The sequence below is a fragment of the Vulpes lagopus genome, chromosome 15 (genome assembly GCF_018345385.1).
Source record: "Vulpes lagopus strain Blue_001 chromosome 15, ASM1834538v1, whole genome shotgun sequence".
NCBI lineage: Eukaryota > Metazoa > Chordata > Mammalia > Carnivora > Canidae > Vulpes > Vulpes lagopus.
In genome coordinates this window covers 36,929,000-36,950,784 of record NC_054838.1, presented here as the reverse complement: position 1 = coordinate 36,950,784, position 21,785 = coordinate 36,929,000, and the positions used below count along the sequence as shown (strand labels likewise).

The following is a 21,785-nucleotide window of genomic DNA, read 5'->3' as shown; positions in this document are numbered from 1 at the left end:
GATGTGTTCTACTCCAGGGGTAAAATGAAATGATTGTTTTTAGCGTGACCACAATTGTTAGCTGGGAAGTGATATAGCTTGCTCTCATTAGGCCCTGATTATTGTCTCCTGGAAAATAGCTAGTTCAAGAAACGTGAGTAAAATCCCGTTAAATGGAAGGATTGGCATAAATACTCTTGCCTACTCTGATGAGTCACAAAGCTGACAGGACCATATGCCGCGCCTTTCTCAAAAATAGAGCAACCACCTTTGGGAAAGAAACCATTTCAAAACTGAAAGCAGCTTCGGATACTGACTTAGTGTAAGATATAGTTTAATACGTGTACCAATATAGTCAACAAATTATTTCATTTATCGAGGACTACTGTGCAAATGCCTCCAAATCCAAAATATCATACCTGCCTGTTGAAGTATTGTGAAGGTTCCTAAAAGTTGTATGCGGTGGGGAACATGGAAATGTTAGTGATTAGGCATTAAAAAAAAAAAAAAACTCAAATGAATCTCAAGAGAAAACACACATATATACACACATAAGAATTTAAGAATTTATATCTCCCGTATGCCACATATTTAGTATAAACCTTGGACACAAAAGTTCAGATGAAATAAAAATCAAAGTTCTCAAAAATTGAAGGATTAACTTTCTTGCTAAATATTCTCTATTATCCCAAACATCAGTATGGTTTTTTAAAAATTTCTATGCAAAAGTGTGCCTTTAAACTCCTGAAATGATAAATGATACACAAACCAGTTTTCAAATAATAAAGCCAATCATCTTGCAACTTTAAAAAATCAGGTAAAAGATAATATGACACAGTCCACACACCACACACACACACACACACACACACACACACACCCCAATGACAACATTTGGCCTCTCCTAAAATACATACATGAAGACCATTAAGTGCTGCCAGGAAGGAACACCGTGTCACCCCTCCCTACAATCCAGGTAGTTCCCTTTAATCCAATAGCAAATCTGGGCATATTTGAGAGGGGTGATTCTAACAGCCACGTTGAAATCCTGTGGAGAGCCATTCATGTCTACCCACTGGTGCCCTGAAAAGATGCCAATGATTTTTCGCTCCCACTTCTGCTGCTGCCTCTTCCACATCCTCACGTAGACTCCAGAGCCGCTGGCCCCGGGCTGGGCATCACACTGCTGGTAGAGCAGGTCATAGGTCTCATCCTTGACATCACAGAAGCGGTATACCAAGTTGCCTGGTCGGTCATTGTCATAACCAGAGAAGTGGATTCGGCCCCCTGGCAGCTGCTTGGCGGGAGGGCTCACGCCGATCTTCATGAACTTTCTCTTGTGGGGCTTTTTGAGTTCTAGGAGGGCATAGTCATAATCCATACCAATGTCATTGGCGTTGCCTTTGATCCAACCCTTGGGCACGTGGGTGCGTTTCACCCGGATCCACTGAAACTTCATCTTCTCCGGAATGGCAGAGCTGGAGCTGTTGGCCCCCCGACCACCATCTTTAAACTTGGGCTTCAGGAAGCCCACTCGAAGTTTCTGGGTTCCTTTCACGTAGGTCTTCCCATCGTGGATGCAATGGGCAGCGGTAAGGACATGCCTCTCTGCCACCAGGGTGCCCGTGCAGCCTGTGGATAACTTCACTGAGGTCGAAAAGGGGTAGTTGAGCAAGAAGTCCTTCCCAAAAATGCTGAATCTGCTGTCGTAGCCATAGATCTGCCGCTTCCTCCGAGCCTTTCGCGAAGACTCTTGCCCCCCACTGCCACCACTGAGGACATAAATGCCCACCTGCGTCTCGGTGCGGCTGCCGTTGGCATAGAGTGTCTCATAGGATAGGTACTGCTTGGCCTCTTCATAGGTGGGCAGCGGGGTGCCCTTATGACACTGGGGTCCGCATGAGGAGGACACTTCCAATTTGGCTTCGGCCCCAAAGTCTGGCTTACCTAAGTGGAGGGTGGACTGGGGCAAGACCACCGGGAGGCGATAAGCAGGCCAAGTGGGTTTCCAGTGGGCGCCAGAGGGGCTCACCTGCCCGACAGCACAGAGGAGGAGGAGGAGGAGGAAGAGGAGCCCTGGAATCCCCGCCATGCTGAGCACCACTCTGTAGGAACAAAGATAAGCAGGTCAGCAGGGCAAGGGCTGAGCACTGGCTGATGGAGGAAGCAGCCCGGCAGCGTGCCTGTCATTGTTTCTAAGTCTGTGAACCCTCCTCAGGAATCAGGGTGTGGAGAGGAATCCCGAGATAATGGTCTCACAACACAAGGCTCGACCTGGGAACTCTGCCGTGCTCAAGGTGAAATGGGGTGCTCATTCCCTTCTACGTGGAAGATGCCCCAATGATGGCCCAGCACAAGGCAGAGTGCCAGCGGCCATTAAGCCCCAGAGGAGCTGCTCCACCAGCCTGGGTTTCTGTGCAATTTTGAGCCTTCTCTGTGCTTGGAGCCTTTGTCCCCTCCTACCTCCCTGGTCCACCTGCCCTTCTTTCCTTCTTTCTGCCTGTTCTCAGTATAGCGTGTACTTGGAAAATCTTCTGAGCGACTTGCTCATGTAAATGTAAATGACACAGTAAACTGAGTGACCAAGGCATCAAGGCATTAAGGAGAGATAGATAGCTCCAGTGTCACACTTACTGGGATTCCTGTCACTTCTAAATGCTGATTCCAAGGAGGGCATGAGACTTTTGCTTGAATTTAAAACAGACCTAACTATTATAAGTTTAGTTTCAGAGTCGCCAGGCCTCTAACAAACAAGATACTTCTTCCTTTGGATTTTGTTGTAGGCTATTGGGATCTCTGTCAAAGACCTGAAGCTCTAACGTAGCATTGGGTAGCACATTGTGAACTTTACTGCTGTTACCTTTCAGGTCTCTGTATCTGTGTTCCTGGCTCATCTGAATGCCTTGAATTTGGGCCTATGCTAGCGCTCAACAAAGATTTATTGAATGGATTTACCGAATGAGTACTTGTATTCATCGAAGAGTGAATGAAGGATTAGTATGGCTACAAAAACCACATTTTTTCAATGAGGCATGCTGAGTGCTAGTGACAGAGATGTATGTGGATGATGTGGCCACTCAGGAAAAAGGCATGAAATCCAGCTGTGGGGAGTCACAAAAACAGGAGATCCAGGGGAGATGATGCTAGAGGTGGGTGTTAAAGGTGAGGAGAAGTTAGATAATATAAGACAGAGTGAAAGGGATAGTCATATGCAAGGACACAAAGACATGCAACAGTGCAAGTCATTTCAGAAATTATACTAAGCCCAGGAAGGGTGGAAGACAAGAGGTGGTGGAGGCAGTGGGCAAAAGCCATATTATGCAAGGCTCCATACACTAAATGAAGAAGTTTGGATTTTATCCTGAAATGTATGTTAAAAGAGCTGGATCAATCATGCCACAAGAAAAACAACAATGAAAAACAGATTGGGAGTACTTTCATAAACACTCAAGGGCAAGTTAGCTCTGACTGGTTGTGCATCTTCTGTTCCGGAGGAGCTGATGTAGCGGGTAGGGAGTAGGGTAATTTGCTCAGGATGGAGTGCTTCCCAAAAGGAGGACAGGGAGGGGTCAGGTCTCCAAGACTTTGGAACCTAGCAGCAGGAGTCAGGAAGAAACCATCCATCCCCTAGTCCCCATTCTCTTCCTCTTGAGAGTATAGACCTGTTGGCAACTTTTGGGTGTTTTCTGCTTTCTTTTACATAAACTGGAAAATCCCCTTGATCTGATCTAGGCCAGCTGAGCATGCCAATCCGTATTCCCAATATCCACACCCACTATTACTAAGAAGTGTGCATCCCCACCCCCCCCCTCCCCTCCCTGCCCCACTTCTGGCCTCTTTTTGCTTGATTCTCTCTGATTCCACTTCTATCAGAGAAAACAGAGATGGGATGAAACAGGCATGAGCTCCTGGAAAAGGTAATTCCTTGGGACTCCCTGATTCTTTGAGATTGTTTCTTTCCTTTTTTCCCAATAGGAAGAGTCCCTGGGCCCTTCTGTGGGGAGGAGAGATATCTCGTGGTTTCTCTAAATCCTTGAAACCATGGGGTCTGTGTGCATACCCATATTTGCATGTGTGGGGCGGGGGGGTTTGGATACCATCACAACTAAAGGCTCTAAGTAGATGAAGGAAAGGATCCTGATGCTCATAAAGCCCCCCTCCCCAGTGGGGACTTCAGGGGTGGCCTAGGTGTGGTGAGGACAACCCGTTAGGAAACTTTAGGAGATGGCTCTGTATCTGATTATTCCTATCTCCTGGCTCAGGACTCCGTTCTTAAACATATCTAGTTCCTGGATGGTGTCTTCTCTATGTAAGTCACTGTCTGGGTAACTAAATGCCCCCACGGCAGAATTCCTGCCAAGTGTGATGTGTACGTCTCCGACCATCTCCTCCTCCCTTAGATTACCATGGTGAATGTTGATGCCTGCTAATACTGACTAATACTGCTAATACTGTCAGGCCAAGTTTGACTTCAGCTTATCTAAGAAACAAAACACAGGATCCAGAGGTCAGAGCTGCCAAGTGTTCCTGTTCTCAAAATGTGATTCTTGGGGGAGAGAGAGAGGAGGAGGTGAGACGTTATTATGCTCTGGGTTATCATAAGCTGTAGGTAATCTTTGCAATGTGCAGGAAGAAACCAGCAGTTAGAGAATGCTCGCAGGGTCATCATCTAGGGCACACATCTTCAATTCTCAAATTGGAAATTTATATGTGAGTTGGATCCTGGACTGCAGAGCCCAGATTATCTACTGCAGCAGAATTCCTCCAGTGGCATTTGTCTTTATCGAAACATTGAAATAGTTCATTGGCAAGGACGTCATGGAAGAGAAGGGCAGGAAGGAGTCTAAAATATTTAACTAGGGATCCCTGGGTGGCGCAGCAGTTTGGCACCTGCCTTTGGCCCAGGGCACGATCCTGGAGACCCAGGATCGAATCCCACGTCGGGCTCCCGGTGCATGGAGCCTGCTTCTCCCTCTGCCTGTGTCTCTGCCTCTCTCTCTCTGTGACTATCGTAAATTAGAAAAAAAAAAAAAAAATTAAAATTAAAAAAAAGTAAAATATTTAACTAGGAACTCTGTCTTAACGAACTAACCTCCTCTTAGGCAAAATTAACTCTACATTTCACTTTTCCAAGTGCTCTGCCTCTACAGCAAACCTATTTTTAAAAAATATTCGAAGTCCTTGAAGCATGTCTTATCTCACAGTGAGGGCTTGGTTTTTGTTGTTGTTGTTGTTGTTTTAAATATCAATCTTTCAAAAAATGTTTTGTAACCAGTTCCTGAGAGTTCGTGGGTCTGAAGAAATGGAGACCAGTCTTTTCGTGGGCACGAGGCTGGGCACTTAGCTAGGCTCCCTCAATGGCCACGGCCTCACTCTAGCCTCCCAACATGCAGGATTGAATTTGTTCCTCAGAGAAATGACAAACCACTGTGCCAAGAACCTTTGGGATCATTTACAAATCACAGGATCCTGGTAGATAATGCTAAAGAGCCTACCGCAGATCATTAGGATATTACTATTCTCCATGGAATATCAATATTCTGGATAAAATATCATCTAATTAACAGTCAACATTCGTTCAATAGTATTACTAATTCAGAGTCCTTACAACTTAAATTCTGATCATTTAGCCAGTGAAGGAGAAGTCAGCCATCTGTAAGGACTGCTAAACCAACAGGTAAAGATCTAAGTCTTTAGAAATAAACTTTTTTGGATACCTCAAAAACACAAACTTCTATTAGTCTGAAACATTGCCTACAAGTTCCCTACATTATTGCTTAAACTGAACACATTAACTTGTGATAAGATCTTGTCCTGGGGTTCTCTATCTTGATTAGATTTTCTTTGTAACTCAGAAAGCTATAAAATTGCCTTTAAAAATACTTGCATTCAGATTTAGAAATTAGTACAGACCAATGCAGGTCAAGTTATTCCAAACTGATAAAGCGTTTTTATTGTTATTTTTAAAGTTTTCCTGAAGTATAGTGATATTAGTTTTAGGTGTGCGATTACAATGGTTTTTTCCTGATTGTAAACTGGGAGATCAAGTCATCTGTTCTCAGGCTCCCAAATGGGTTTAAGCTGCCATCTGTGTTAAGGTTACGCACTTCAGAAACTGCTCACCCCTTTATCAAATATGTGTTCAGGGTAGTTTAGAAACTATTCTGAATGGCAACCTGAACTGGATGATCTCTTTAGCTTTTCAGTGCTGGTCTTTTCAGGTCCAGGATTCCCTAATATTATCATTTTCCAGGGTCACAAAAGTCCAGTGCAAGCGGTAGGCTGTATACAAATGGAGTCTGCACCATCCTTTAGTGTCTGGGAGCCCGCACTCACAGAATTGAGAAGGCCAGGAGCAGAGGGGAAAAGGAAAATGTATCTTGCTAATCTCTTGCCAATCTAGGAGACAAGATTTCCCTCATCAAGCAAACAAAGGCCTCCAGCAGAGGGCAGCTTTCAAGAATGGAGAAGAAGGATGGTTGGGTGTGCCGGCTCTCAGAAAAGTGCCAGGGGGGAAATCTCACCCGCCAAGGCCCTTTCCTGGGGCATTCACACCCTACCCTGACCCCTTTCCTATTAATACACACCAATAACTGTGATGCTTTAAAATTAGGTTGGTGGCTTTGCATGCATTTCTCAACTCACCTGGTAATAACGTCCCAGGAGACAATTATTGTTTTCATTTTTATAAACTCTAAGCAAGCCTGTACTATGCCCATTTAAGCTTATTTAATTTATTTATTTAGAATATTTTATTTATTTGACAGAGAAAGCAAGAGACCGAACGAGCAGGGGGAGCAGCAGGCTCTCCTCTGAGCAGGGAGCCCCACATGGGGCTGGATCCCAGGACCCTGGGATCATGACCTGAGCCAAAGGCAGATGCTTTACCCACTGAGCCACCCAGGCGCCCCTTTTAAGTTTATTTAAACAAACACTCTAGGATGGAAACAGATATAATAACATTTATAATCTCACTATCAGAAAAGGTAACTAATAAATTCCATTAACTTGAAATTCTTTCTTGCCTTCACAAATGAATCACCTTACTCTTACAGAACTGTCTGAAATAGGTACTCCTTCAAAAAAAAAAAAAAAAAAAAACAACAACACAAAACCGAGAATGAAGACTTCCAAATCTTATCTTCCAAATCTTATCCTTGCTCTATCTAAATCCAGATGGAGAAAATTCAGGCCTCCAACATTTCATTTCTAGGACTAAGCCTTTACTGGATAAAGATTCCTCACATACATAATCCTTTCTCAAAGTTCTCAACTATTCTCATGTATCACTTCACCTGACTGATAAAGTAGAATGAAAAATTAAGGTTTTATTAATGCAAAAACTATTTCTTTCCCAACTCCGTGTATCTGACTCACAAGAGTTACACATTCCGTGCCCCATCACTCAATAGGAGCCACTGTCCTGCAGTCCATTCGTCTAAAAATATTTATATTTTATGAGGATGCTGCTACTTCACAAATCCACTGATAATCTAATGATGAAGGGACATTATCAGAAACAAACAAACCAGCACCATCCGCTTGGAGACTGGTCACTGAAACTGCTCCACACCTTCCTCTTCAAAACGGCAATGACACAGGTCTCCTCAAGAGGGCAAGTGTTTGGGAGAACGACTTAACTCCTATAGCAAACAAGTGCTGGGAGAAAAAAAAAAAATCTAATCCTTAGGACATACATTCTCTATTGTCCAACAGATGAATTCCTGTGACTACTATAAACAGTCATGTCGAAACAAACAGTGGGAAAGTCTGTAGAGATAAAAGTTTTGGACACCATCTGGAAGGATAACAAAGGGTTTTCCACGGACTCTGTGGCCAGGAATACTGACCAGTGAAACCACGCTAATTCCTAAAGCAAATACCTAAAAGCGAACAAAGCTCTGTGAGCCCTCTGCAGCCAGGCTTGCCCTCATTTTCCTGAGTCAAAGAACTGTTAAAGGAAAACAGACCTAATCACATAATGGTTTAAGAATTACAGCCCCTACAGGAAAGAAAGGCAGCGCGTTTACAAGCCCAGCCACCCTGCACACAGTCTTGTGGTCAAAAGAAGTTTAACTTCTCCTCTATCAGCTTTTAGGCAAAACGCACCACCCTAGTGAGCTTGGGGCAGACCTGGTGGCAGAACAAGAACAGTGTATAGACCTGTCAGTGGTGAGCCCAGGAGGAAGGAGCTCCCCGGAGCCAGTGGGAGTTACCCATGAATCACGCCCGGTGGACTGAATCCTCGGGGATCCATGAGAAGAAATACGTGGGAGAACCTGAGACTCTTAAACCCTGCAGACTGCGGCCAGTCACATTCTCAGACCCACTAATGGGCACCGTGGCACTTATCCTAGACGGAAAAACACACCCGTATTCACCACCTACCTGAGTAAGCTGCCAGTGTTACAAAAATGAGATCCCTATTAGTTACCTGGGAAGAATGCTTCCTTTCCAGTTCACTACAGCAAAGTATGCCAGGTCATCTCCTGACTGTTTAGGTGGGAAAAACACAAGTGAAACAATTTCTTCAAATGCAGCAGGTGTGCACGTGATCAGACATCACAAGTAAACACAGTGGCTTTTATAGCATTTCTCCTAAATTGCTTCTCCCCACTCCACCTCCAATTCGCTCCTGTCAAGGCTTCTCCAGAGACACGTCCTGTGGCCTATTTTAAATGTTCCTGTGCATGAAGAGGAGCCCGACACAAGTGCAGTAAATATCCTCATATTAATTGGCATTAGGCTTTGGCCTCAGCGGACCTCAAACTATCTAAAGTCAAGTCTTTCCTGCGTGGCCCCCAGAGGGCAACTCTGGCCTTGGCCTCTCTGCCCCCGAGGCGCACCCGGGGAGCCCTCCAGTCCAGTCCAGGCTGGGGCGGAGGAAGGGAGCCCACCGCAGCCTGGAGCCCTCCACAGCCTGGGGCCCTCCACCAGCAGGGGCTGCTTCTCTTTCCCAAGTGCCACGGGGTCGCCCCAGGGCGGTGACACACGCGGGGTCCCTAGCAGCCGCTTTTTTGCTTTTTTTCCTGAGGTGTCGCAAGGCAACCCTAACCTGCATCCTGGAGGGGGGTGGTGGTTTTCCTTTACTGAAATAATTCTCCCTCCTCTCCCAAGACAATTCTTAAACTTTTCAAACTTTTATTTACAAGTGAACTCGTGACGTGCGTCCACAGGCCGAGGAAGAAGCCTCCGCTTCCACCGCCGGTGAGCCCGCGGCCGTCCTCAGCAGCACGGGCCCCTCGATGGTCCGCCTGCTCCGCACCTGCGCTGCTGCCCGTCCCCGGCTACGAGGCGTCCGGTCCCGTGGCCAGAGGGACCCAGAGGCAGGGCCCCCAGGAGCCGAGGGGCGGCGGCGGGTGCTGTCCGCGCCCCGAGCCCGCGCCGGCACCTCCAGCCCGTCGCTAACGCCCGCCGCCCGGGGACCCGCGGGAACGCAGCCCCGCAGCCCCCGGCCCCGCAGCCCCCGCCCCGCAGCCCCGCAGCCCCGCAGCCCCGGGCCCCGCCGCGCCCCCGCCGCGCGCGCCCGCCCTTTGTCCCGCCGCTGCCGCCCCCGCGCCCCGCGCCCCCCCGGCCGCGCCCGCACTCACCGCGCCGAGCAGCCCGCCGGGGCCGCGGCTCGCTGCGCCGCTCAGACAGGTGTGGGCGCCGGGAGGGCGCGCGCCGCTCCCATGCCTGCCCCGCGGCGCGACCGAGTGCGAGCGAGCGGCGCCGGCAGCGGGCGGGTCCGCCCCCCGCGCCTCCCGCGCCTCCCGGGGCCCGCCCGCCCCGCCTCCGGCCTCGGGGAAGCCGCGCGCCCGCCCCCGCCCCCGCCCCCGCCCCCGCCCCCGCACCGGCCCGCGCGCCCCCGCCCCCGCCCCCGCCCGCCCGGGTCCCGCCGAGGGCCCGCCCGGCGCCGCGCGCACCCCCGGGGCTGGGGCGCAGCCTCCCGAGCGAGCCTCGGGCCTCCGCCGCCTGCTCGCCGGGCCCGCGGGCTGTACCTGGGGCGTGGGGAGCCCCTCGGCACATTGGACGAGTCGCGAAAACTCTGTGCTTTGGGGTTTTCAGGGCATGAGCGAGGGCCTGCCCCCGGCCTCAGGTGCCTGCGAGGGACGCAGAGCTGCGGGGGGCGCGGGGCGCGGGGGCGCGGGGGGCGGGGGGCCGCGAGCGCACCGCCCCAGCCTCTCCGGGGCGCACCAGCCGGTGGAGCCGCCCCCGCGCCCGGCCGCCTGCCCCGCCTGCCCCGCCTGCCCCGCCTGCCCCCGCCTGCCCCGCCTGCCCCGCCTGCCCCGCCTGCCCCGCCTGCCCCCGCCTGCCCCCGCCTGCCCGCGGTGCCGGCTTTGCCCTCTCTCCGCAGCCCTCGGTACTTAGAAGCCAGGACGCGGACCCGGTCCCGCCGCGAGCCAGCTTTACGCGTGACCCGCCGCGGTGGGGAAGCTGCAGACGACCCCCGAGTCACATCAGGAGCTGAAGTTCGCAGGATTAGACCTGCCCCGGTGCGCCGAGGCCACCTCCTCGGTGTGGCCCCTTCGCTGTCCTCTCCGCCCTCAAAGGGAGGGAGGGTCTCCGCGCTCCCTCACGCCAAGGGGCTAAGGATACAACTGACGTGTCGGTGTTCGCTGTTCTAAGCAGCTTTAAACAGGAGAGCCCCCCCGTGGGCTGCGGTGTGGTGGTTCTCAGATGGGAGAGGAATTGACACTCTCCACTATCTTAAGGCCAAGTCCTCAAACCTCCCCAGTATTAGCTTAGTTTCCTTCATGATGTTACTTACTGTATATAAACATTAAATCAGATACAAATTTATGTTACAGCTTATGAACGATTCTGGAATAAAGCCAAAGCAAATTTATAAATTATATATAAAAATCCCCTCCCAAAACAGTAACATTGAATTAGTAATGTTTACTACCCAACTATACCAGCATCATGTAGTACTGACTGGCCAGATAGGGCTACATTTGGGTTCTGTGTGGCTTTACCCCTCTCATGGTGTGTCAAGTGCACGGTACCGACACAGTTTTCTCATATCTTTCCTCTGTTCCAGCAACCACACCTTTGCTCACACCCTTTGTCATTATAATATCTGGCTTTCACTTGACTCTAATATATCATTTAGAGGTTAATGTTGTGGTATTCCTTTTCCTTTTCTTTTAAGATTTTTATTTATTTATTAGAGAGCAGGGCAAGTAAGAACAGAACATGATGGGGGAGGGGCAGAGAGAGAGGGAGAAGCAGGCTCCCCACTGAGCGGGGAGCCCAATGCAGGGCTGGATCTCAGAACCCTGGGATCATGACCTGGGCCGCAGGCAGATGCTTAACCAACTGAGCCCACCAGGTGCCCCTGTGCTATTCCTTTCTTAATAGCGTAACCGATAAACTTGTAACTCTTGGCGCCAAGGCACAGCCCACATAGACACTGAGATCACAAGGCAGTTCTTGGTATTAGATGGTTATTCCAATGATCCAGAATGTGTTTGTATTCATTTTACATGAAAACTATGAAAAAAGTTAATTATGGATTTCTAGGGTCCCTAGCTCCCAATTAGACAGCTTTAAAAGCCAAATTCCTTACTTAATAGAGGAGCTGGAGTTGTAATTGGAAGGAGAGGAAGATGGGAGAGGCTTCTCAACCACGCTTGAGTTTCATTAGTTTTACCCCAATGCAACAAATATTTATTGAGCACCTATTACATGCAAACCAAGGTGATAGGCACCAAATTAGAGATGGCCACAGGAAGACACTATAGCAACATAATTAAGAGTGCACCAGAGGCATTCAACCATGTAAGTACTATTCTGGGCTCTGTCACTTATTAGCTGTGTAGCTTTTGGCTTAACCTTTCTGTGCCTCAGTTTCCTTCTCTTTAAAATGGAGACTACCTTATAGGGTTGTTTTGAGATTTAGAATGAATTAATACACATAAAATGCTTAGCACACTGCCTGACATATAGTAAGCCTTTAACAAATGTTAGCTGCTGTTACATCTGTTATATGAAAAGAACATGCCTTAGCTCTGCTTTGGATTGACTCTTTCAGCACGACCCCAACCCACATTAACATTCATTGCTCCATTAACAAACACTGACAGTTTAAAAAATTACATTGTAACAATTAGGGGAGATAGGATGGTAGAAAATAAAATGATTCCCATCATTCAGAGAGAGAAACTGAGGCACAAAAGGACCCAGGAGCACATCTCTTCCCTATCACCACTCCCACAACTAGTCTCAGGTCTAATGCTCCCTCCCCAAAGAAGCTGTAACTACCAATGATCCCTGGGAACTCAGGGCTTGAAAGAGCACCACCCACTCCTGATGAGAGGTTACCTCACAGCTCTTAGGTTATCCTGGCCATTGCCACAAGAACACGAGCAACAGATCTTTAGAGGACTTTGACCTCCAAGAGGAATGTCCTGTGCAAGTAGCAGATGTCCTCCTGCTGTGCTTAGATATTTTCTTTGTGTATTTGCCCTACCTTCCAGCCCCCAAAACAAAAACAAAACCAGAAAAAACAAAATTCATTGCTTCTTAAGAACTCAGTTCAAATCTATGATCATAATTCTCAGATACTTCTCATATGCATAGCAATTCAATTGTTAGAAAATACATCCAGGGCAAGGCCTCCACATTTCCTAAGTGCACACTCTGTGTAAGGTGACTATGAGAGGGAGAGCAGATCTCCCTCACCTCAAGGAATGTGTGCTATGGATATAAATTAAAAAAGAAATCAAATACAGGAGCAAGTGAGATATAGACTGAATCAGGCTCCAGCTAGAGAACATGGAAGAGGGAATCATTCATTCCCACTCCGGCTTTCAAGAAGTGATGGAGGTGGGGATCCCTGGGTGGTGCAGCGGTTTAGCGCCTGTCTTTGGCCCAGGGCGCAACCCTGGAGACCTGGGATCGAACCCCACGTCAAGCTCCCTATATGGAGCCTGCTTCTCCCTCTGCCTATGTCTTTGCCTCTGTGTGTGTGTGTGTGTGTGTGTGTGTGTGTGTGACTATCATGAATAAATAAATAAAATCTTTAAAAAAAAAAAAGAAGTGATGGAGGTGGAGGTTAACAGATGAAGATCTGATCAAGGCTTTAACAAACTTTATCTCGTTGAGTTCCTCTACTGTATAAATGAGCAAATCAGGGGGTGAACAAAAGGAGCAGAACTAGCACTGGATTGTAGTAATTATAACTAGTGTTTGTTGAATGCATACTATGTGCCAGGTAGTGTGAAATACACTTTATTGTATATAATCTTCAACACAAACAAAAAAATAGAGATGAGGATTATCCCCATTTTGCAGGTGAGAAGACTGAGGTCCAGAGTGGTTGAGTAAGATACCCAGTGTTACACTACTGAGTAACGTGGCTGTGACTTCTGCCCAGTCTGTTCCACTCTTTCATCTTTTTCATTCATCTTTTTAAAGTCTTTTTAAGGGAGTTTTAATTATAATTCTTGCTGTTAAAAAATCAAAGTCACGTAAACCTTTAGGGATAAACTTTGGGATATTCAAAATAACATGTTTGGAAAACAGAACCACATTTCTAATTGCCAGCATTATGCTTTGTTCTTGGTAGAAGCGTCTTTTTTTTTTTTTTTTCTTATTCTTTCTTTTACATCCCAATTATAAACCACGGCCATATTGACTTCTGTGGTAGTAAATTGATCTCAAAAAAGTCAAGTTCTTCTGCAAGAGAATCAAGCTTCTTTGTGGCAGTAGGTAAGTTCTTTTCCAACAATGCCTGAGCTTCCTCAATTCATATTCAGGCATTTCATTAGCCCCCAATCACAGACACACTTTATCCATAGGTGGAACTGAAGCTTTGCAATACAGGGTATCTGCTAGTAAGAATCTGGTCTCCAGTGAACTAACTGGTGGACTCTTTTTCTCATTATGTTGTGTTGCTTCCCTGACCTGCCTTTTCTCGAGCTTACAATAAGGAGGTTGAATCAGCTGCTGATGTCGCTCCAGCTCTAAACATTGTTTCAGTGGATTCTATCTTCCTTTTGTTCCAAATCTGCCATCACTAAGTAATGTCCTGTTAAATGGCTTTAGAGTATCAGGCAAGATGGGGCTGAAAGATGGTTGGAAGCTTAGAGTAGCAGGTAGGTGAGAGACCCAACACCAACTCTAAATCAAAACTCCTAAATGCAGTTTTTCATGACTCTAAGATCCATATGCAGTCTCAACAATTTAAGTCTGTTCGAAAGTTATCAATGAGGATTATTTCTAAGGGGATATATTTATATACTTAAAAATAATTTCCATATGGTTTCTCTGGCCATAATGTGGCTTCTTCTGTGGTGGATAATATGGACCTAGTTTACTCAGTTAAGGAGGTCTTGCCAGCTCCGTGTAGTGAGAGATGAAATGAGAGACAACAGAGGAGAGATTGGTGGGGTGTAGGGATGGCATTCTAAACCCTTCTATGTGACCTTGGGTAAATCACTTCACATGCCAGCCTTATTTCTCATTTGTAGGAAGAGAGCCTAGATCACCTGCTCTTACAGCCTTTGAGTCTATGACGCTGGAATCCTTGCAGGAGGATGATCTATGTGTTTTGCTATCTGTCGGGCACCCCTATCATGGGATCCTGGCATAGCAAAACATATGGAACCCTGGAATCAGACTTTCTTGGATCCAATTTCAAATTCATTTAGTCTCTGGGTGGCCATGGACAAATAGGTGATTTTTAATGACTCATTTTTTTCATCTGTGAGGGCTACATTGTAAGGATTCAATCAGTACAAAGCTCATGGCATGGGCTCGGCATGGCATGGGCTCGGCACAAAATAAATTGAACTTACCTGGTATTAACGCTATTATAATTACTACTACCACTGTTGTGCATGCTTAATAAGTGTTTTAAAATATGTTGAATGAATGAATGAATGAATGAATGAATGAATCAGTCAAACTGGTGTAGCATTGATGCTAAAAAGTTTAATGCAGGCTTTCTAAGAAGAAATTATCAGGATTCCTGTTCAACCACTCTCAAGTCTTTTATAACTCTGTTCTGTAGCAACAAAGAGTTTCTTAGAATTGAGTTTAGGAAAAATTATAGATTCAAATGGGAGCCAAGGTTGTAAATTTTTTTTGTCTCCTCTTCCATGCTCCCCTGTGGTACCATCAGTTATTTATTCTGCAAACATCTATTGAGCCAGTGATATTACCAGGTCTGCATGTTTGTCAGGGTTTTTGAGGGCAAAACCAGATTTTTTTCTTATATTGGTGGATTTAAAATCTTACATGGTAAAAAATAGAACCACAACAAACTCCTATAATTAACCATAGTCTTTTGACAAGCTAGCAAAAAAGAACAACCAAAAACCCCCAATCTTTATAGCATTTAATAAAACAACTGTATTTACATCACACTTAAACTTTTTAAAAATTCCTCTTAAAAAAAATAAATAAATAAATAAAAAATAAATTCCTCTTTTGTTAAGTGTAGATTACTCATTTTTAGAGTAATGTTTAGAAGTGTTTAGAAATATAAGCACAGTCTGAATATAAATATGTGAAGGTACAATATGTAAAAGGTTAATATGGAAAGTAGCTGTAAATTGTTGCATCGGTACACATGGTGCCCTTAAAAAAATTGCTGCACAGCAAAGAAAAGCTCTACTCTAATCCTACTTAAAAGAATATAGCAATTTAAAATTATCAGGAAGAAAAACAGGCTTTGGCACTAGCAATTTCCTGTAAACTGTGGGCACTATTCTAAACTGAAAAATTAGAAACATTTTGAAATAACTATGTGTTTCTCATTTTCTCTGGTTCAATTCAGAAAGTCTCCAGAGGCCAGCCCTCGGCTTCTCTGATGTATTCTGACTTGCTTACTGGATCTTGTGAGCAAGAACAAAAGGGAAGATAAAGGGTTTTTTCTCCCTTTAATTCGAGAAGCAGCAGAGCTGTTGACCTTGAAATAGACATTAATAATCTTTTGATATTCTCTTTACCTTTATGCAATAAAATTTTCCCCCAAATCTCTGTAACTTTAAAAGGCATTTGGAGGGTGGAATTCCTTTGTTTTTATGTTTATATTTATCTATACTGGATTTTCTCTTTTCAGTCTTATACTGAGCAAGCTTTTATATAGTTAAATATGGGGTTCTGGATGGTAAAAATCAATGTCATTCAAGAGTTTTCTTCTTTTTCTTATGGCAAATTTTACTTGTCTTCAAACTCAAATATCAACTCTTTTCTTCGGCTTTCCAAATCCTTCATTGCTAGATATATAAGCTCATCCTCTATGCTTTTAGTGAATTGTATTGACATATCATAAATTGTAACTAGAGCTGACCTTTAAACAACACTGGTTTGAACTATGTGGGTCCACTTACATGCAGACTTTCTCAATAAATACAGTACAGTACTGTGGATACAGCACCCCATACCCCTGGCATGATTCAAGGGTCAACTGTACATATTTATGTGTTCAACTTCAAGTGGTCCTGAGCTCTTTATCAGCAGAAACTCTGTCTTGTTTTTCTTTCTTGTCTTCGTGGTTTTTCCTCTATAGTTTAGCGGAGAACCTAGCTCATAGTAAGACTCAACTGATTTTTACTAACAAACAATTGAACAAATTAATAAGTGAAATTCTAATCTGCTTAAAATATCAGGCCTGAGACCCTTTGGCATGCTTGTCACTAGCAGCAGAACACATTGCATATACAATTTTACCATTAGGGCTCCAGTGTTTTCCAGGATATAAATCCGAATTTCTATTTGATGCCTTCCACCATTCTTACCCTTAAAGGGTATGTCAGGATAACACATTCAGTTTCCATTTGGGCTGCTTGTTACATTTCATGACTCATATTATGGCTACATGATGGCGTTTTAAGAATATTTGCTCAGTTTGTAACATTCCCATTGACTTTCTGCAGAACACTTTGGAATATGCTCTGACTTCTGGCTGCTCGGGACTCCCACAAGATTGTAAATCTTATTGGACAATACATGTTTCCCAAACTCTATTTCCTCCCACACTTCTAGAAGATGTTAAAATAGATTATCCATGGGGAAAAAAAAGTCAAATATGCATATTGGCCTTTCAAATGCTCTGAGAAGTCCTGAGTGGAGAAACCTAGTTAAGTTCCTTTATATCAAAGTTATCCAATCTTATTTGACTGTGGACTCTTTTTTTTTTTTTCCAATATGGTAGAACATTCATTGAACAGTAGAGTTTTGTAGGACACAGTTTGAGAAACACTATCCATAAGCTTGCTCCATTTATGGCCCTAAACCACTTTTGTTCCCAAAATGTGGTTTGTGCTTTTCTGTATCAGTGCTTTTGTTTGCATTTGCAACTCTTTTCTTCATAACTGCTTGTCTCAATTCCACTCATATATTAAAAGTCTAGCACAATGGCTCATCCTCTACGAAGTATTTTTGTTGGTCTTTGATTTTTCCATACCACTTCCTACAACTTTCTTACAGCTCTTTTAATTTTATTTCTTTTATGATCAGTTTACCTTTCCTCTTCCCAACCACTGAATATTTTGGGTTTGAACCTCTGGTCGGCACTTCTTTTACTGGATGTGTCAGTTGGCAGTCTTGATGGGAACACAATTTGCCCTTGATTGATTCAAAGGAAGAGACTTCAGGAAGTAGCTACATGTAGAGGTGAGAACAGGGTTGAGGAAGACACAAGGACAGAGGGCACCCAAAATCTGGCAACAGGGAGAAGTCATCACCACTGTTAAGGTGGGAGATGGAAGGAAATGCTGTAGCCCCAAGAGGTGACCTCCTCAGAGGGAACCTATGGCCAGAGCTGCATAGTGGCCTCAGCCATTGCAAGGAAACCGTCATGGAGGAGGGATGGAGTGGAACATAAACACCCGACCTCTTCTCCTCCTACTCTCTGATCTCTGGAGCCTGCCAAACTCAGCTCATAACAGAGCTGGGTGGTAGTATCATGGGCAAAGCTCAGCCTTGTGGATACAGAGCAAGGCAGAGACAGGGGAATTGCCAGGGTCGGGGTGGGGGTGGGGGGTTGGAGAGGTTGGGGAGTGGGCAGAAAATAGCCAACACACTGGGAAAGCCTCTGTTTCCTCATTTGCAAAATAGGGTAGTGACAATCCTTTTCTCAGAGGATCATAGAGAGGATTAAATTAGGAAATGTATCAAAATTGTAACCTGCTGTATGGTGCCTAGTTCTCTAGTCAGGTTAGTTACTTAGCATTATTATTATTATTATTACTATTATTATTTACTCAACTTTATGGATAGCTACTACTATAAAAGCTAATTGAGGAAGAGATCTTTTGTTGGTTACTCGGTAGCCCTTTCACATCTGGAACAAAACCCCACTTATTGTAGCAAGACCCCACATAGAAAATATTTTATGGGTGATGGGGAGCCCTTTTGAATGGAGACAAGAGGAAAGCTAGTTTGGCTGCTTTGACTGACATCGTCCGTCAGTCAATCTGACCTTGAATACAGGCAACCGAAAAGCCAAAGAGCTAAATCTGAAACTTATTTCGTTTTCAGCAAATGGCCTGGCACTTCTTAGGTACAACCTCAGGCTTCTGGTTTTCCTTCCCCTCGGTGGAAAAGGGAGTTACTAAAAAATCAAGCCAGCTCACCAGGACCAGCACCCCACAGCCATGCCTGGGAATGGCCTCTATTTCTCATGTTTTGAAAGCAAATTCAGGATGGCCAGCCAGAGGGTAAAGCAGGAGGGTTTGTGTCTACAGAGCAATTTGCTTCCTGTTCTTTCAGATCAGTAACCTGTTTTATTTCAAACACAGGATCACCTGGCTCCCGCTGCCCTTGGTACACAGATGAGGGAAACCGCAAGAATAATCACCCTTGTTCTTTTCACTTCAAAGCCTGCAGAGTGCCGCGCCGGGCTAGCTCTCTGCCTGAACCAGGGAAGCTGATGCAAGAGAAAGCCCTTTCATAGGAGCCTGGGGGGTGGGGTGGGGAACTTACCCTCACGAAGTCAAGGGGTTGTCGTCAAGGGGTTTTCGGAGCTCGTGGCCACAGAGCTACCCTCTGCTGCAGCTTGTGCTCTTGGAGGAAGTGCAAGTTTGGAGGGTGCCGGGCTCTGGAGAGCAATGAAGGTCATGCTGGGAGGAGATTCCTGTACTGACACCAGCAGCTGCAGGTAGGGACTTCCTTCAAGGAGGGGTGACTTTTTATCCGGGTTTCCGGCAGACTAAAATTAGTGAGAAGAACACTGAGCCCCTAGATCCTGTGGCATCTGTAATTGGTTGTTCACATTATTGCCCCTATACCTGAAAAATCAAGACATGAACCAACACTATTAATAAGTGGCTCTGAAGTCACTACACTCCTGAACTTCACACTCTCCTAGTGGACCCGAGCTTGGGTCCTCTGGCTTTTCCTGGGGTACAAAGATGTGGTGTCTCTTTACTCAAGGCTGGCAGAGGCCCTCATCGGACAACTGTGTATAGTCAGAGGAAGGGCATACTCTCCAGATAAGTGGTGAGTCCACTCCATCAAACAGAAGGATCTTAGGTAACAGAGTGGTTTGGGGATTATGCTGCCAATATGCTTCTTAGCCATGTGACACCAGTCATTCCAAGATGCCATGGTATTTTTTGTTTTAATGTTGAAACGAAAAAGGCACTCGGCTCTAATCTGGGAAGACCCAGGAAGGCCCAGCCCAGTCCTAAACTACGATGACTTCACCATTGTATAAATAGCATATTGGTAAAGTGAGGTTAGTCTAGGTACCTTCCCTTTCAGGACAAGAGATAGCAATGTATCTCCCTCTCTCTCTTTTGGTTACAGTGCAATAAAATTAAACTATTAAATCCTTAAAACCTTTCTGCAGGAAAATTAAAAACAAATAAATGACAAGTTTTTGATTTATTAGACTACTCTTTGAAGAGTTGATTGCTGACTTCAAGGCAAATTCCAACCTTGGTAGCAGCCCCCCAACTTTAGCTCCAATAGTGATTTTATTACCAACCCTTTCATCCCCTGCCCAATGATCTCAAAGCTTTGGGAAAATGAGGTTCACTCAGAGGTTGGGTTTTCTTGATCTAAGCTTGATAGGAATCAACCTTTGTACTGCTCTAATGCCTGCCTGACTAGAGGAAAAAGGATGAGCGAACCAATAAAGTTGTTTTGTGAAAATTATGGATTAAAAATTTTTGGGGAGGGGGTGCCTGTGTGGCTCAGTCAATTAAGCACCAGACTCTTGATATCGGCTCAGATCATGATCTTGGGGTCATGAAATCGAGCCCCACATTGAGCATGAAGCCTCCTTGAGATTCTCTTCTCTCTTGCCTTTGCCCCTCCCCCCCCCTCTCTCTCTCTCTCTAGAAAGAAAGAAAGAAAGAAAGAAAGAAAAGAAAAAAATATACGTGTATATATTTGGGAGGGGGGCACCTAGGTGACTCAGTCATTAAGCCTCTGACTCTTGATTTCAGCTCAGGTCATGATCTCAGGGTTATGAGATCAAATCTCATGTCAGGCTCTGCACTGAGCTTATGACATTGGTATGGTTAGAGTTCACCTTAACAATAGTCACTATGTATTATCTACCATGTACCAGACACATCCCACTACTTATTGCATCTAACCAAATAACCCTTAAGTTATAGATGGTTAAGTAACATTTCTAGTTTGAAGTGTTGGAAAGGGAATTCAAACCCAGGACACTCTACCCCAAATCTATATATCAGAAAGTTAAATTAATATTAAATTATATTAAATTAATATTGTTTGTGCTGGGATGATTTTAGATACAAGTAATGGAAAACCTTGACTCACACTGGCTTAAAAAATAAGGAAATTGAGTATCTCACATATCAAGAAGTTCAAGCATAGGGTGTGGCTCGAGGTGAGTGGCACTCTGCTTCTCTTGCCTCTATGCTCTTCTGCATTGTCTCTAAGGCTTGTGGCAAGATGGAGGGAGAAAAAACAAGCAGACACCATATATAATTACATTCAGGAGAACAAAATAGGGGGGGCTTCTCTTCCTATGTCTCCCTTTTGGGAGGAAGAAATTTATGCCCCTCCTTAGGCCTCTCCACATATGGAAATGGTCAGAATCAATGGTCATAAGACCTTTATTAAATCCACCACTCTCAAGGGAATGAGTTGCCTTAGTTAGCCTGAGGTGAGCTACAAGGAATAATTGCAAGATCACTGAATGGGGTGGTGGTGAGAGATCTTAGGTTTTAGTCCCAGTTCTATCATCTACTTAGTTATGGAAATTGCTAGTTGCTTAGCCTCTCTTAGACCTCTCTTTTTCCTTGTTGGTAAACATGGCTGATGATTCTTATCCTACTAATCTCACACGTTGTGAAATAAGAATGGAGTAATATCCATAGAAACATTTTGCAAACTATAACACACAACTTAGATGCATATTATTGTGTCTATTAACTTGGTTCAATGAGAACTGTTGGCCATAAGATACTTTTTCAATCACACTCATATGTGGGGCTTGATCATTATCCAGATGATAATTTAGAATTGTTAAGGCTTTGCCAAAGATTCACCTAAATTTTACTTTTGTGCCAGAAAATTAATAATGCAAAAATGTGAAATTCAGTACTTAAGAAAACCATATTTTAAGCACCCTCATGTACTCCAATGGGATATGGTTATATATGGATAGGTTATTTATAAGTTATTTTTTTATCCACTAAAAAGCAAGTTTCCTAAGAATCTATTAAACAACCTCTTTTGGGATGCCTGGGTGGCTCAGCGGTTGAGCACCTGCCTTCGGCTCAGGGCGTGATCCTGGAGTGCTCGGGTTGAGTCCCACATCGGGCTCCCTGCATGGCGCCTGCTTCTCCCTCTGCCTGTGTCTCTGCCTCTGTGTGTGTGTGTTTCTCATA

The 21,785-nt window shown here is 45.1% G+C and overlaps 1 protein-coding gene across 4 annotated transcripts; it reads right to left on the bottom strand.

Moving 5' to 3' along the window:
* Nucleotides 1-296: 296 nt before the first annotated feature.
* On the bottom strand, nt 297-19,027 carry PRSS23 (serine protease 23). Of its 4 annotated transcripts, none has more exons than XM_041730434.1 (2): nt 18,898-19,027; nt 297-2,084 (listed from the first exon to the last, which is right to left on the bottom strand). In XM_041730434.1, the coding sequence occupies exon 2, from the start codon at nt 2,069-2,071 to the stop codon at nt 935-937; it is 1,137 nt and encodes a 378-aa protein (XP_041586368.1). In that variant the 5' UTR covers nt 2,072-2,084; nt 18,898-19,027; the 3' UTR covers nt 297-934. The 4 variants fall into 4 exon arrangements, with proteins under 4 accessions (XP_041586368.1, XP_041586369.1, XP_041586367.1 ...); XM_041730435.1 differs by lacking the exon at nt 18,898-19,027 and adding an exon at nt 9,960-10,161; XM_041730433.1 differs by lacking the exon at nt 18,898-19,027 and adding an exon at nt 9,570-9,720.
* Nucleotides 19,028-21,785: the final 2,758 nt, after the last annotated feature.